This window comes from Haliaeetus leucocephalus, unplaced genomic scaffold (assembly GCF_000737465.1).
Source record: "Haliaeetus leucocephalus isolate CR32 unplaced genomic scaffold, Haliaeetus_leucocephalus-4.0 Scaffold165, whole genome shotgun sequence".
NCBI lineage: Eukaryota > Metazoa > Chordata > Aves > Accipitriformes > Accipitridae > Haliaeetus > Haliaeetus leucocephalus.
The window spans coordinates 60,509-73,676 of NW_010972601.1; the positions used below are offsets into that span (position 1 = coordinate 60,509).

A 13,168-nucleotide genomic window follows, 5' to 3' on the forward strand; every position below is an offset into this window, starting at 1 on the left:
TTGACCACATACAGCCCAGGGGAATGGCTGCAGGGAGCAGGGGGAAAACCAAACTGCCTCCAGAAGAGCAGGCATAGCGATTTGGGGATAAGAAGGATAAAAAGAAAGCTGCACATCTAGTGAAAAAAAATATTAAAGAGTTTAATAGCAGCTTAAGACTGGGGGTTTTGGCAGCCCTAACACGGAGAGAAATTAAGCTCTGAACACAGAAGGTTATAAAGTGCTTATGGTAACAGACACGTACATGCAAGGAGCTTAGCAAAGGAGGCAGAAAGACAGTGTCTTTCCAGAGCTGGGGGAAAGGGACCAGAGCAGTGACCTGTCCTTGGGCGAGACGGGCTCGTGATCCCTGCCACACTGCATTAACCGCGCGGCGGGACATGGGGCTGCCCAGGGACGTCTCTCCAGCGGCCGAACAAAGTGTGTTGCAGCTCTTGGATGCACCCATTTGTGTGTGCCGATGGAGGACAATACCCACCGTAAGGTTGCCTATGCAGCTCGGAGACCTGGCCGCAATGCTGAGCTGCAGCCAGGCGAGGGGAGGATGGAAATTGCTCCCAACTGCATCTAAGCACCCAACCAGGATGGTTAAAACCATGCAGCAATTCTGGCACGATCTCAGATGCTCTGCATGTGCATCAGCACCCACACAGCAGGTCTTGTGTGTCCCATGAGCCTCTGACGCTGTGCATGCTGCAAAAACACACGTGAACATCGTTCTGCTCAGGATTCCCAAGAGAAACACCGGTGGTCCCGGCACAGGAGGAATGAGGACATGGGCAGAGTTAAACCACCGCAGCCAAGACCATGTCACCTCCATGGGCATGAAGGGACCACGTCACCATGTGCCCTCACCTCCTGCCTCTGGCTTTGCATCTTGCAAAATGCCTGTGAAATGGGAAAACATCTGCTGGCAGAGCCGTGGCCTTGAGGTGCTGCTGGGTGTCAAGGCCAGGCTCAACATCTGGGTGTCTACCACACCACGAGCGCACCCACCCTGTGGTGGTCTGCACGTGGCGTGTCAGTGAGGAGCATTGCATTGCAGCTTGTTGGAGCTGGGAAGAGGCATCCGCCAGAGGTATCTGCTGAGGACGTTCCTAAGCTGAGGAAATAATACTGATTTTCTCAGAAGTCTTCATGTGACCGCTAAATCACTTTTCTCCTCTCCCTTGGAAAACAGTCCTTACAACATCACCCTGAGAAACATGGTGGGGCAAGGAGACGAAATGGTTCCCAGACTGGTCCCCCGTGTCCTGCCCTGATGCTGGTTAATCCCATCAGGGAGACACATTTGCCCGAACAGGCTTGGCAGTGCTCACGCACGTCATGTTTTCCCTGAGGTGATCTTTCTGGCCTGCCAGGGTCTGCCTTACGTCTCTGGCTGTGCTACAAATGTGGAGTTAATCCACTTTTGGCAAGGAAGCCTGAGAATTTATGTCTGTGGAGTGTGAGGAGATGAAAAGGCACCGCACAACATATTATCTGAAGTGCTCTATTGAATTACCGTCATATGAATCAAAATGACTTTAACGATGCAACTCGGCTTTTTGCCACAAAAAGGGACGACAGTCCTGAGGGAGGTTTTGGAGTCCTGGTCCCTGGCTGTGCTCCCGTCCCACTCTGGCCCCTTGGATGAAGACCATCGTTCTCCAGTGACCCATACCCTGCCCGAACCATGGGGAATTCGGCTTCTGGACAAAATCATGGTCATTATGCCCCATCAAATCCAGCTCTTGGGATCAAAGATGTCAGGGTAGTGCATGTAAGGCCTTGAAGGATCTCTGTGCTGTGTGTGCCCACCAGGATGGGTCATGTACCCCCAAACCCCCTTCCCACCCACAGCAGCATGAGCCGTGGGCTCTTACCTGCTCTGCTTCGGAGTAGGGGTTGTTCAGGACCACGGGCACGTTGCTCTTCCCCCACAGGTCACCGAAGACACGGTCATTCTCCATCTGAGCCGGTAAGGCTTTCTGCGGCTTGTTTTCCCCTTCCCTGAAACTGAAGGGTTAAAAACCATTTGGGTCAGGGGGCTGGAGGGCAGCTGGGTGCTGGGACCATGGGGCCAGGTCCTGGAGTGATGGCTCCGGGACCTGCTCCAGCTTCTTCCCACAGGAGCGAAAACTCATGCATCGCCCTGCAGGAGGGGAGGAAATGCTCTGCCTCGGCCGAGGCGATGAATCACGGTGGCGAGGGCAACCCAAACACAATAGAAATTTTGCTGCGCGGGTGAGCGCGGTGCCTGCAAAGCAACAGGAAACCCCTGCCCCGACACTGGCTCTAGCAGGGTTACTCGCCCGTCCTTCTGCCCCCAAAACCCAAGCTGGAGCGCTGCGAAAGCAAGCAGGGAGCAGGGGAAAGGACAGCTGCACGTGCTTCCAGCTGCAAAACCTCATAGCAAACCTCATAGCAAAACCAGCCAGGTTTGCAGAGCAGCTTGGTGCTTATGAGTGGAAGAGAGGAAAAAAACCCAAGAAAAATAGGTGGCTCCCAGGAGGGAGAAACAGCTCTTTCTCCTCTTCCTGACCTTTACAAATGCTGCAAATGCTGGCGAGTGCAAGTGATTTTACTTAAGGAAACTGATGGATTGCCTCCCCAGAGCTGGGGACGTTGGTAGGGCTGGGGGACTGAGGATGTCCCCAGCGCTGGCTGCCCTGGCCTGCGCAGTTAGACCGATGTAACTCACAGCACACACAGTCTACCGCGCACGTTTTGCCTGGGGAACATACCGCGGGCTGTCTGTGAGGCTGCTAAATGCCATCCAAGCAGGTGATGGAAAACCACTGCCATATGAGCCCTCGCAAAGGAGAAAAACAAATGGGGTTTAGAGACGTGATATTCAGAGAAGAAAGGCTGCAGGATCCGCACCAAAGGCACCGACTGCCCTGGTGAGGCCACACGTGGGAAGGAGCTCCGTGGGTTGGGCTGCACGGGGCCCCACGCCAGTACAGGCACAGCCCCACCGCTCGCAGCCACGCTGCCTTCGCCCTTGCTCGATAGACCGTCGAGGTAATGCACTCTGGCAATTGTTTTGCTCCTGCTGTCAGTTCTTAAAAAGTCTTTCAGATGCCCACTAAAGTCAATAACGAGCCTTCCCATTAATGACGGCGGGCTTTGGGCACCGACCAAAGTAGGACACTGGCACTCAGGACATAATTCTTGACACTGTCAGGAAGACACATATGTACACACAAATTCCGTTTCACAATCCTCCTTGCCCCCAAGCTCATCTCTTTAGGTACCGTTTAAGGAAAATACTTCACTTAAAGATGACCTCCCAGTGCTTTAAGTTTTCTGTAATTTTTCTGCCTTTACAGAGCAATGTTCAGCTGCCAAAATATTTCACTAGGTTCCTGGACACCTTCCAAACATTGGCTGCCTTAGGGTGAAAGTGGCCAGCTTGGTGCAAACGAGGAGGTACAGGTGCCATAGGGGCAGTTTTTACTGGGTTTTCTATGCCCCTCCCCCAGGAAAAGAAAGCTGTTCTTTTGTGACTTGGCTCCTACGAGTACATGAAAGGGTTTCAATCAGATAAAACACAAGAAACCGCACCCGCTGCACAGCACAGCCGCAGCCAAAGACAACAGGTCCCAGCTCTCTGCTACAGCCATGCAGTCCCAAGGCTGGGGACAACCACGAACCACGCAGTACCCACTCTGCCCTCTACCAGCCCATCCAAAGGGGAAGCTCAGGATCTCTTGACATGTCCAGCCTACCTCCATCTAGAGAATTCCCAGCAGCAAGACAGAGGATTAGTAGGATGAAAATTCAGCAAACCTGGCTCTTCCCCCTAAGTCAAGGCCAGCTATTAAACCTCCTGGAGAATACTCGTTTCCACAGCTGCACGTCCCTGCCTTCTTGCCCTAAGCCCCATCATATCAGGGAGAGTGGAGGTAGGTCAACACAGAGCCACTGAGCACATGAAATGATGGGCGTACAAGAGCCATATCTTGCAGCTGATGAACCCCAACATGCTGCTCCCCATAACTGGCCTAAAATCAAGACACAAGCACTAAATCCATAAGGCGATGGAAGAAATCCTTTGGCTTTACTAGTGCCTGGGACTTAGCAGAGGGAACCTGCCTCCTGAGGGACCACGGTACCTCTCCAGGGGCACAGACTTTGCCTCTATGCAGACAGGAGAGGCTTGGGCAGACAGACCCCAGCGTGCCAGATATCCCACAGATGCCTCCAAAATGACACTGACCATATGCCTGCAGGCGCCTGGCACGACCCGCTGTTTCCAGGAAGGTGTTTGCAAGCCTGTCTAAATGGGCGTCTGCCGGCACAAGGGAACCTCAGCGAGGAATCCATCAATCGGCAGCAGCAGTTGGAGGTCTCGGCTGGGAGGCTGCACATGTAATCTCATTGTCTGCACACCAGCAAAGCCATAAATGCTGGTACCTGTGCCAACGGCACAGAAAAAGACCAGATGCTTGAATTAAGTCATCGCTGTGGTTGGCTACTTTGTGTATTACAAGTGTTGCTGAAGCTGCTCCCGTTCAGTGGCCTCGAGTATCACCCGACAGTGAGATGCACTGTCCTGAGGAACAGTGAAGTCCAGGTGGGCATTAAGGGTCGGATGCTCAGGAGCAAATGCTCCACATCCCATTGCATGTTTGCAGCTGGGGTAGAAACAGGTTGCTTATTGGTATTCTTGATGGACTTACGGCTGCGTGAACAAGGCAGCGAGGTGCTGCCCTTACCCTTAGTCTCTGCTATAAAAGCACAGTCAAGCATAGCTGCAACAAAGCCATTAGACTAAATTAGTGGTTGTATCTCTCGTCTCAGTGCTGGTTGTTGTGCTGCAGCGTGCTCGGTGTCAGGCGAGGAGGTCCGTCCCTCGCAGGGCTGCGGGTGCGTGCCCCTGCACTGAGCTAGCGCAGACCTCTCCCGGATGAGGCTGCCCAGAAGTATCCGGCTCTGTCTTTTGGAGAGAGACAGGGAGAGAAAAGCCCATTCAGAGCAGCCACAGCCTCACCCCAGTCCTAGCCCAGATGGGGGGAAAAAAAATAAAAAAAAATCAATTGCTTCATTTTACAAATATTTCCTGCCCGTTTCTTATAACTGCCTTGTTTGCGAGCTCAGACAGGAACAGCGTCTTTTGGGTAAGTTATTTTCCTCTCTTGACTCGGCTTCCCCAGCCCCCAGCAGAGACGCGGGGTGACCTGCCTGCCCCGTTCATACAAGGATGCCACTCACACGCTCAAGGAGACCAGTAGGATGACCAGAACATCGTGCTTGAGCTCAGCCTCCCGATAACGTTTCCAAAAGCACTTTATTGACAGGAGAACCCAAAGGGTCGTTCTCACAGGTTCCTGATGGGTGATGGGGAGGGTGCAGTTCCTCCGAGGGGTGTTTCGAGGCAGCCAGGTTGGGCACCTCCGAGGAGCTGCCGTGGGAGCAGCCCCATTTGCAGCTACGCAGGGCAGGGGGGACCTTGCCCTCGGCCCCCAGCAACAGTTGGAGAAATCCTCCCGACTCACCATCAGACCCTATCTAGGCGCTCTGGGGCATGGAACAAGATTTTTTAAATCACCACTTTAGGATCTTTGAGGCACTGGAAGCAATGCTGAAGATCTGTCCTTGGAGGCACTTGTTTGGCTGAACTCTCCCAAGGGCCAGATCCAGGATCCAGAGATCCTTCTCTGACCTGGTCCTGCTGCCAGATCTATTAAATAGTGTTAGCAAGATCTCTTGGATCCAGAGCAGGATTTTGGGAAGGGACACTGTTTGAGGTCATCTTTTGTTCTGAAAGCAAAATTTGTTACTTACTTAAAAAAAGGAAGAGGAATCCTGCCCTCCCCCACTGGTGCACAGGCACAGCCTCACCTCGGAAAGAGCATCTGGCTGTTTGGAGAAATGAGAGGCACCACTGTTTTCTTTTGACTAATTTGATGATGTTGCAGTGCTCAGAGTGATGAAGCAGAAGGGAAGTTGCTGAGGCAGCCCTTTGAGAAATTTCTCCAAAGCTTTTCCAAAAAGAAAGAAAAAAAAAAAAAGAGCAAAAAGAAAATTTGTCACTTTGCTCCTTTGAATTTGCTTGGCAGAAGAATCTCTCTGATTTCCCAGGCAGAGATGAGAGATACCACTAGCTGCTGCAATCCCCAGGGGCCAGTTTGGATGAACCGATACGGATGCCGATGTCCACGCTTCCGATGATGGCTCTCGTGCTGTGATGCCGACAGCAGCACCCTATGCTGTGACCGCGGGGGATGGACTCCTTCCAGGCCCTTGTCCCGGTGGCTGAAAACCCTATGCTTGAGCTTGGGACTGCGTGGGAAGCTCACACGTGCACAGCTCGCTTGCTTTGAGCTTCGGGAGAGAAATACCTCCTTTTTACTTTTTTTCCCCTCTCCTGGTATGTCCTTGGAGACGGCTGCAAGGCTCCGCTGTGTATTGGTCCTTCTTCCAGTACTAGAGGTTGGGGTAAATGGTTCTCGCCTCACCTTTCCTTTGCCCCACGGGAAACCATACTCTGGAGGGCATTGCATCCTCAGAAGTTAATATTTCCTGGCTCTCATGCCCCTGGGGCAGCTCGCAGTCTGCAAAGTTGGAAAATGTGCTGGTTGCAGACTCCTCGCCTCGAGGGTTAAAGCAAGGTCTGGCACAACAGCACCTGTTTGAGGGAGAGGCAGGAGAAGGGATCGGGCAAGATCTGGGATTTGCAGGGTGCAGAGGATGGAGCAGAACTTAGGAAGGAAGTGGGAATGTTGGAAGCAGAAGGAATAACTCCAAAAGGTGGGATGACTCTCTGGAGAGGCAGCGGGGCCAGCGTGCCCAGAGAAGGCGATGGTAGAGCAATCAAAGCAAGAAAACACTTCCTAAATGAGAAGGGGAAGACTGAACAACACCGAAGGAAGAGGACAAAAGCCTCACCGACAAGCACGTGGCATGGCTTGAAGAAGGTCTTGCACCCTCAGAAGGTCAGAGCATTGCTGGGCTGTGCCCATTGCTGGGATTAGGGACTAATGAACCGAGGAAGCTGCACAGAGCTGCTTTGGAGAGAGGTCTATGAAATATGAGGTTGGTAAATGCCGTTGAGTAGGCATTGCCAGATAAAGACCTGGGAACAGATCCAAGTGATCCCAAAGTCCCATTGGTATCGTTCAAGATTCAGCCCACGTCGGATGCAACCTGCAACCGCCACGCTCGTCCCTTCCCAGCCGTGCCCAAAGAGCATCGGGAGGATTCCAGCCTCAGCATCTTATTTGGAGGCCAAACACAGTTCGGGTCTGCCGGGAGAGCGCAGACTCGCACATGGGCCACGGGTTTGTCTGCTGGGACCACATACAAGGAGAACAGCCATCCCATGGGATGTAAGAAGCAGCACCAGCACAGGGGGCTGAGCGGGTAAAGGGTGCTTTGGAGACTGGTCTGAGAAGGCTCCGCAGGGGTATATTTGGGTGGAATATGCTGTTTGCAGGCACAAAATGCCTCTCTGGATTAGACTGATGTAGTCAGAGTGACGAGGAAGAAGAATCCGCCGAGGGAGAAGGGGAGGGTTATTCACTGCCAAAGCTTCCTACTTCATTGCTTTGCAGAATGGCAATAACATGATAGTTTCAGGGAACCTTTTCATTTCAGAGGTTTTAAAGTTTCATGTCCAAGTACGGAATAATGAAGACATCAGAAATGCAAATGAAATGTTTTGAGCAACACAAAGAGATTTTGGCGGCAGCAAAGGAGGTGGGAGGAAGAGAATTTTCTCTCCGAGAACTGCAAAATTACGGGGTTTGTTCCAATGCAGGATGGAGCCTGAAACCTTGAAACCCTTCATAAACAGAATTCCTGCTCTCAGCACACTTGTCCTTCTCAGGGCTGCTGATGCTGCTTTTTGGACCGAAACTGCCATGTTTCCATCATGCTGTTCATGTTATGGAATAGACCTGAGAAGAAAAATAAATACTGGCAACTCAGTGAGGGGGGAGAGGGAGGGAAGATGGGACATGACAATCTCCCTAGAGCTCAGAGGGAAAAACAGACCTAGGTTAGCTGGCAGTGAGTGAATCAAACTCTATTTTTGTTTTCTAGCCCACGGTGAGCCTCATGGCAGAAATGCCAGCTCTCATCATACCTTGTGCCCCACTTCCATGCTCTGTTTTATGATCAACTTCATCGCAGATGGCTTGAGCCAAGTAGCAGACACTGAGCTGTGGCTGCAGCCCATCCCACGGACACGCACGATGGACCCAGGGCACCTTACAGCTGGCAATCAGCAGGGAGCAAAGGCCAGGTGATTGCAGGGACAGGTCCCTCGGGGAGTGCAGACCAGGGGTGCAGGGGAGGGAGATGAACTGATTTTTTCCCCCAATGCAAACTTCACAGTTTCCAGTTTTCCTTGGAAGTAACATGAGAGACATGAGCTGGAAGCCCGAAGTATCAGGTGTAATTTGAATCGTTTTTGGCAAAGCCCACCTTGAACAAGAAGTGTTTGGCTCCTTGTGAATAACCTCAAACTTGTACCATTCTTTTCTGCCCTAGGAAAGCTGTCACAGCTCTGCGAGCTGGACTGGCTTTGACAGAGTGCTGCAGGCTGTGAAGGTCAGCACCAGGCGAAGACAGACACAGAACAGGATTGGTGCCGAGACGAGCATCTCCAGCTGGATTGATGGTCAAGTGGTCCAGGCTGTAGCTGTCAAGCTCAACCTTGAGTGAGGTTTTGCACCCTCCTAGTGTCTAGGTAGAGCTCTATTCCTGTTTTGAGTAATGCCAGCTTTGCTTGCTCCCCCCCAGCCTGGAGAAGTCACAGCCTACGGCGTGAGAGCTGCATCAATCTGATAAGACTTGCTTATTTCCTTGGGCATTTCTTTGGCATCGACCAACAATCTCCCCAGTTATCCACTCCCCATCACTCCCTGACCTTTCTGCACTTCTCCTATGGACCAAGAAAACTCTCACTGTAGAAGACCTTCACGATGCCCCAGCTCTGTTTGAGACCAAGCCGAGGAGATGAATCATTTCCAGCACGTCGCAGGAGTGGGAGGAGAGGCGGCTGAGAAATGCCCTTTACCCTGCAGAGCGGCTCTTGACAAGTTTTCCCTGCAGTATATCTCTTTTCCCACTTCTCCGCTCTAGCCGAGGTCTCCTCGCTCATACAGAGTCCTACCACAAGAGCAAGGCTACAGCTTTTCATCAAGCAAAAGACTGAAGACTAATTTTGACCAAAAAGTGGATTTTCAGTCCCAAGGTACACAGATTACATAGATTTTTTTTTTTTTTTTAAAGGGTATTGAAAAATAAAGTGAGTGGAGTTTTGGTGAAGTACCCACTTTGCTAATATTCTTGTTGGTTCAAGGTCCTTCAGTTTAAGTGAATTCAAAGTGTTTTGGTTTAATGTCCGAGTAGAAGAGACTCCTCAAAGAAAAAACACATTTTTCATCCCTCCTCCCAGCTGGAGCAGAATTTCCTCAGAGACCCTGCAGCTGGTGGGATGGGATGGGGACACTGGGGGACATGGTTTGAAGGGTGAGGCTGTACCTTGCATCAAAATTCTTCAGATTGTGTCCTCCGGGGGCTTTGCTGGGCTGTGACCCCCAGCTCTATCGCAGCAGTCTTAGCAAAAACAGAGGGACAGAAGGGACTTTTAAGCAGCCCTGCACATTTTGTTGGACCTGCAGTCAAGCATAACCCTATCAAGGTCTCAATTCTTTAGTTGCTTAAACCAGGTTCCCCTAGAGATGGGTTGGTGCTGGATTAAAAGGCGTGCAGTCTGGGCAGGTAGCCCTCAGCTCAGAGAGCATGCCGGGCTCAGGGGATTAAATTGCCTCCTATTGCACAGCAGAGTCCAAACCCAATAGTTTCGGAAAGCAGCCAAATGTGCGAGACCTGAGGGTATGTGTGGCGGGGGTGGCCCCAAGCGTGCCCTGTCCCACTACTCTTCCCCAGACGTCTGCCACCCGCCGCCGGCGCTAAGCTGAGCAGTTGTATTTTCTCTGACTCAGTGTGACCACCCTAATGGGCTTTGAGTAACTATGTCCTCCGCAGAAAAAAAGGCATAATTTGGGAGAGCGGAAACGACGACGCGAAAACAACCGAAAATTAAAAAAAAAGAAGATGGAAAACACACGGTGTGGGTGTGATGGGAATGAACGGGAGCTCTGCCTGGGCTCTGCCACCGAGCCGGGCAGGGAACCCACCGCAGGGATCCTGCTCCTCCACAGCTCTGCCTTTCCCCTCTCATTGCTTCTGATAAAAAAAAAAAAAGAATACAATTTTTTTCCCCTCCCTAAGGAAGCAGGTGCAGCAAGGGAACTTGAAACTACAAATCGCTCTGTCACTGAACCAAGATCACCAGCTTCAGCGAACCCTCCTGAAAAAGCCTCCTGGCTTTTACAGCCAGTCAATAACCGAGGGCAGCCACAACCTGCTGCGGCACTTGACACTGCTAAAATGTGTTTGGGGACTTGGGGAAAGGCAACAGAAAAAGGCAACCTATCATTGCTAATAAACAGCCAGGAGGTGAGAGAGCTGGTACCAAAATCAAAATAGCTACTAACAATAATTTTGCAAAACACAAAAGGCCACAGGGAGCTGCTTTGGCTCCGGAGCAATGGTCTGCATCTCAGGGAAATGCCGAGGAAGATCAGGAGGGCAATACTATGCACATGGCCCCTTGCAGAAGCAGATATCGGAAATGAAACCGTTCCACCCGCATGATGAGACTTCACCCTTCTCAAGAAGCCATAGGGCAAGCATCCCTATGTCCCCACCCTTGTTATACATGCCTATGCATATTGAAATAATTAGCTTGATCTAGAAAGAGCAGAGGGCATGAACAGGCAGCTCCGCTGTTGTATTTCAACAAGGTTTGGCCATTTCTGAGCTCTCGATGGGCAACATTTCCTCCCTTCCCAGAAGATGGGAGTACCCGAGGCAGTTCCCACTACTCTTGCACAGAGATCCCCTTGGCTTCAGCTGGAGCTGGACTGGGGATCCCCTCTCCCTTCCCCAAGACAGAGCCTGACTGACAAAAGTACAGAAGGTTTTGAAACTCATTTCTCCTGGGAAACATCATACTCTGCCGGTCTGACCTTCCTTCTCCCTCTCCGGCAAGTAATCAATAGAAGATTTCAACTGGAGAGCTCTAAAGCAGGATAGCAAGGACAGACAATACCATGACTCTTATTTGGCAGGTGGGGAAACTGAGGCACGGGATTTTGTTTAAACTTAACACAAATGAGATTGAGAACATGGAACAGAAACAAATCCCAGCCCAGCTTGTGATCCACCACATCACATAGCTCAGCTTTCCATGAGACATTACTCCTGCTGTCTCCCCGATATCCCATGCTTACATCTTTCTCCCTTTCTCCCACCACCTACGCCCAATTTTTCATTACTTCTATCTTCCCCTCGTCAACCACTTCCCCCTTTTTTCACATCCCTTCCTCTCCATCTCCATCCTGCTGTGTCAGACAGCAGTCATTTCTGGAGAGGTGCTCACTGACGCCTAAACCAGCCACATTGGGTAGCGAAACCCAGCACATTTCACCAAATGTAAAAAATGTATTTAGGGACCTACCAGTCCACCTGGACTTCTATATCTCTTGTCTCTACCTTGGAGGGTGCATCTCCATCGCTGTCCTTACTGCTGCTCTTCAGGAGATCCAGGACGGGCTCGATTTCTTTGAGCAGTTCATTGTCTTCCACGCCGCCGTTGAGGCAAGGGTGACCACAAGCACCCCCCTTCCCCTTCCCGGCATCCTGCCCTTTGCTGCCGGTAAAGACGCCGTTAACGTGGACCATCGGTTCCACCTCCCGCCCGATCTCTTTTGTCCACAGGGAGCCCATGGCGCGGTCGGCTGCTGGCAGCGGCTGCTCTTTGCCGTGCAGGCTTGGGTTGGACAAGTCGACCACCTTCGGAGTCGGGCAGAGGGGTCTGGTGACACGGATGGTTTTCGGTGTCCCGTCGCCTGCGAAAGTGGTCTCCAGGTGAGTGGTGAAGCCCTCGGGGCCCCGCAGGATGAGGACCACGTAGGTCTCGGAGGCGATGCTTCTCAGTATCTCTAGCGCAGTCTCATAGCTCATGTCCACGAGGGGCCTGCCATTGACAGCTAAAATGATGTCCCCAGCCTGGATGAGGCCACTCTGCTCTGCAGCCCCTCCCCGGATCAGATCTGAGATGATGATGGGTGGCTTGCTGACGCGCTCCTTCACCAGAAAGCCGAGGCCGCCCACCTTGCGCTTGAAGAGCCTCACCGAGATGACGTTGGGCTGTATCTGCTGCACGCTGAACACATTCTCTTCCATGGCAGCCCCCCTCTTTGAGCCTGCAGACCAGGACCTCAACACCCACTGAGCGCAGAGAAATTCGCTGTCCGAGACGCTTATCCACGCCGGGGCGGGGACGGGGCAACTCTTTGGCGTTTTAGCAACTGGCCTCACTGCAAAACTCCTCCGGGTTTCGGCTGCGGGCTGGCTTTCTGCAGCATATTCCCTGCCACCTCTCTTGGAAACGCAGCCTGGGGAAAGCAGGGTATATTACCGGTGGAAAGCAAGGCTAGGGGCAGGGCAGGCAGGGCAGGCAGGGCTGGGCATCGTGCGGCCAAGCAGGGGCTGGAGGGGGCAACATGCCAGCTTTCCAGTCAGCCTCTGGTCCTGTGCTGGGCAGAGTGGGGAAGGCAGCCCGCTCGCTTCACCGACATCCCTGCAAACGGTCCACGAGCTTCTTTATCTAGAAAAGAGGAAGACAAAAAAAAAAAAAAACCCAACAAAAGAGAAAGAAAAGTGAGATAGGGCAGGCGTAAGTGCCGGCTCGGCACGGGGCTCAGCACGCCACAGACACCCACATGCATCAGCCTGTCCCCACAGATGTCATCCCCCGGGCTGCATTTGGGAGACAGGCTGCAGCCTCCCATCGCTCTGGGCTTTGTTTCCTCCACTCCCCCTGCAAAAATCGGCACCATCTGTTCGGCGGGGGCCGGGAAAGCGCGGGGGGAGAAGGGGAGCCCTGGGAAGGGGCTGCTGGGCAGCCGTGCTCGGAGCCTCCCCGCTTTGCCCATGGGTCGCAAGCAAAAACCGTGCAGGTCTGGCAATGGGTAGAGCCGCGTGGAGCTCAGCGGTGATTTCTGCCGGCTGAGGATCTTGTCTCCTTGTGTTTTCCAGAGTATCCAACCACCCGATGGTCGAGATGGATTAGGGTGACCGGACAGGGGACGTATGTCCCTGC

The 13,168-nt window shown here is 52.4% G+C and overlaps 1 protein-coding gene across 1 annotated transcript in view; it reads right to left on the reverse strand.

Moving 5' to 3' along the window:
• The window catches only part of NOS1 (nitric oxide synthase 1 (neuronal)), a 39,156-nt gene extending 26,907 nt beyond the window's left edge, over nucleotides 1-12,249 (reverse strand). Inside the window, exons 1-2 of the mRNA XM_010563367.1 lie at nucleotides 11,522-12,249; nucleotides 1,866-1,998 (exon numbers count right to left, since the gene is read on the reverse strand). Coding sequence (XP_010561669.1) covers nucleotides 1,866-1,998; nucleotides 11,522-12,249 — 861 coding nt within the window. The remainder of the gene's footprint in view (nucleotides 1-1,865; nucleotides 1,999-11,521) is intronic.
• Between the last annotated feature and the right edge of the window lie 919 nt (nucleotides 12,250-13,168).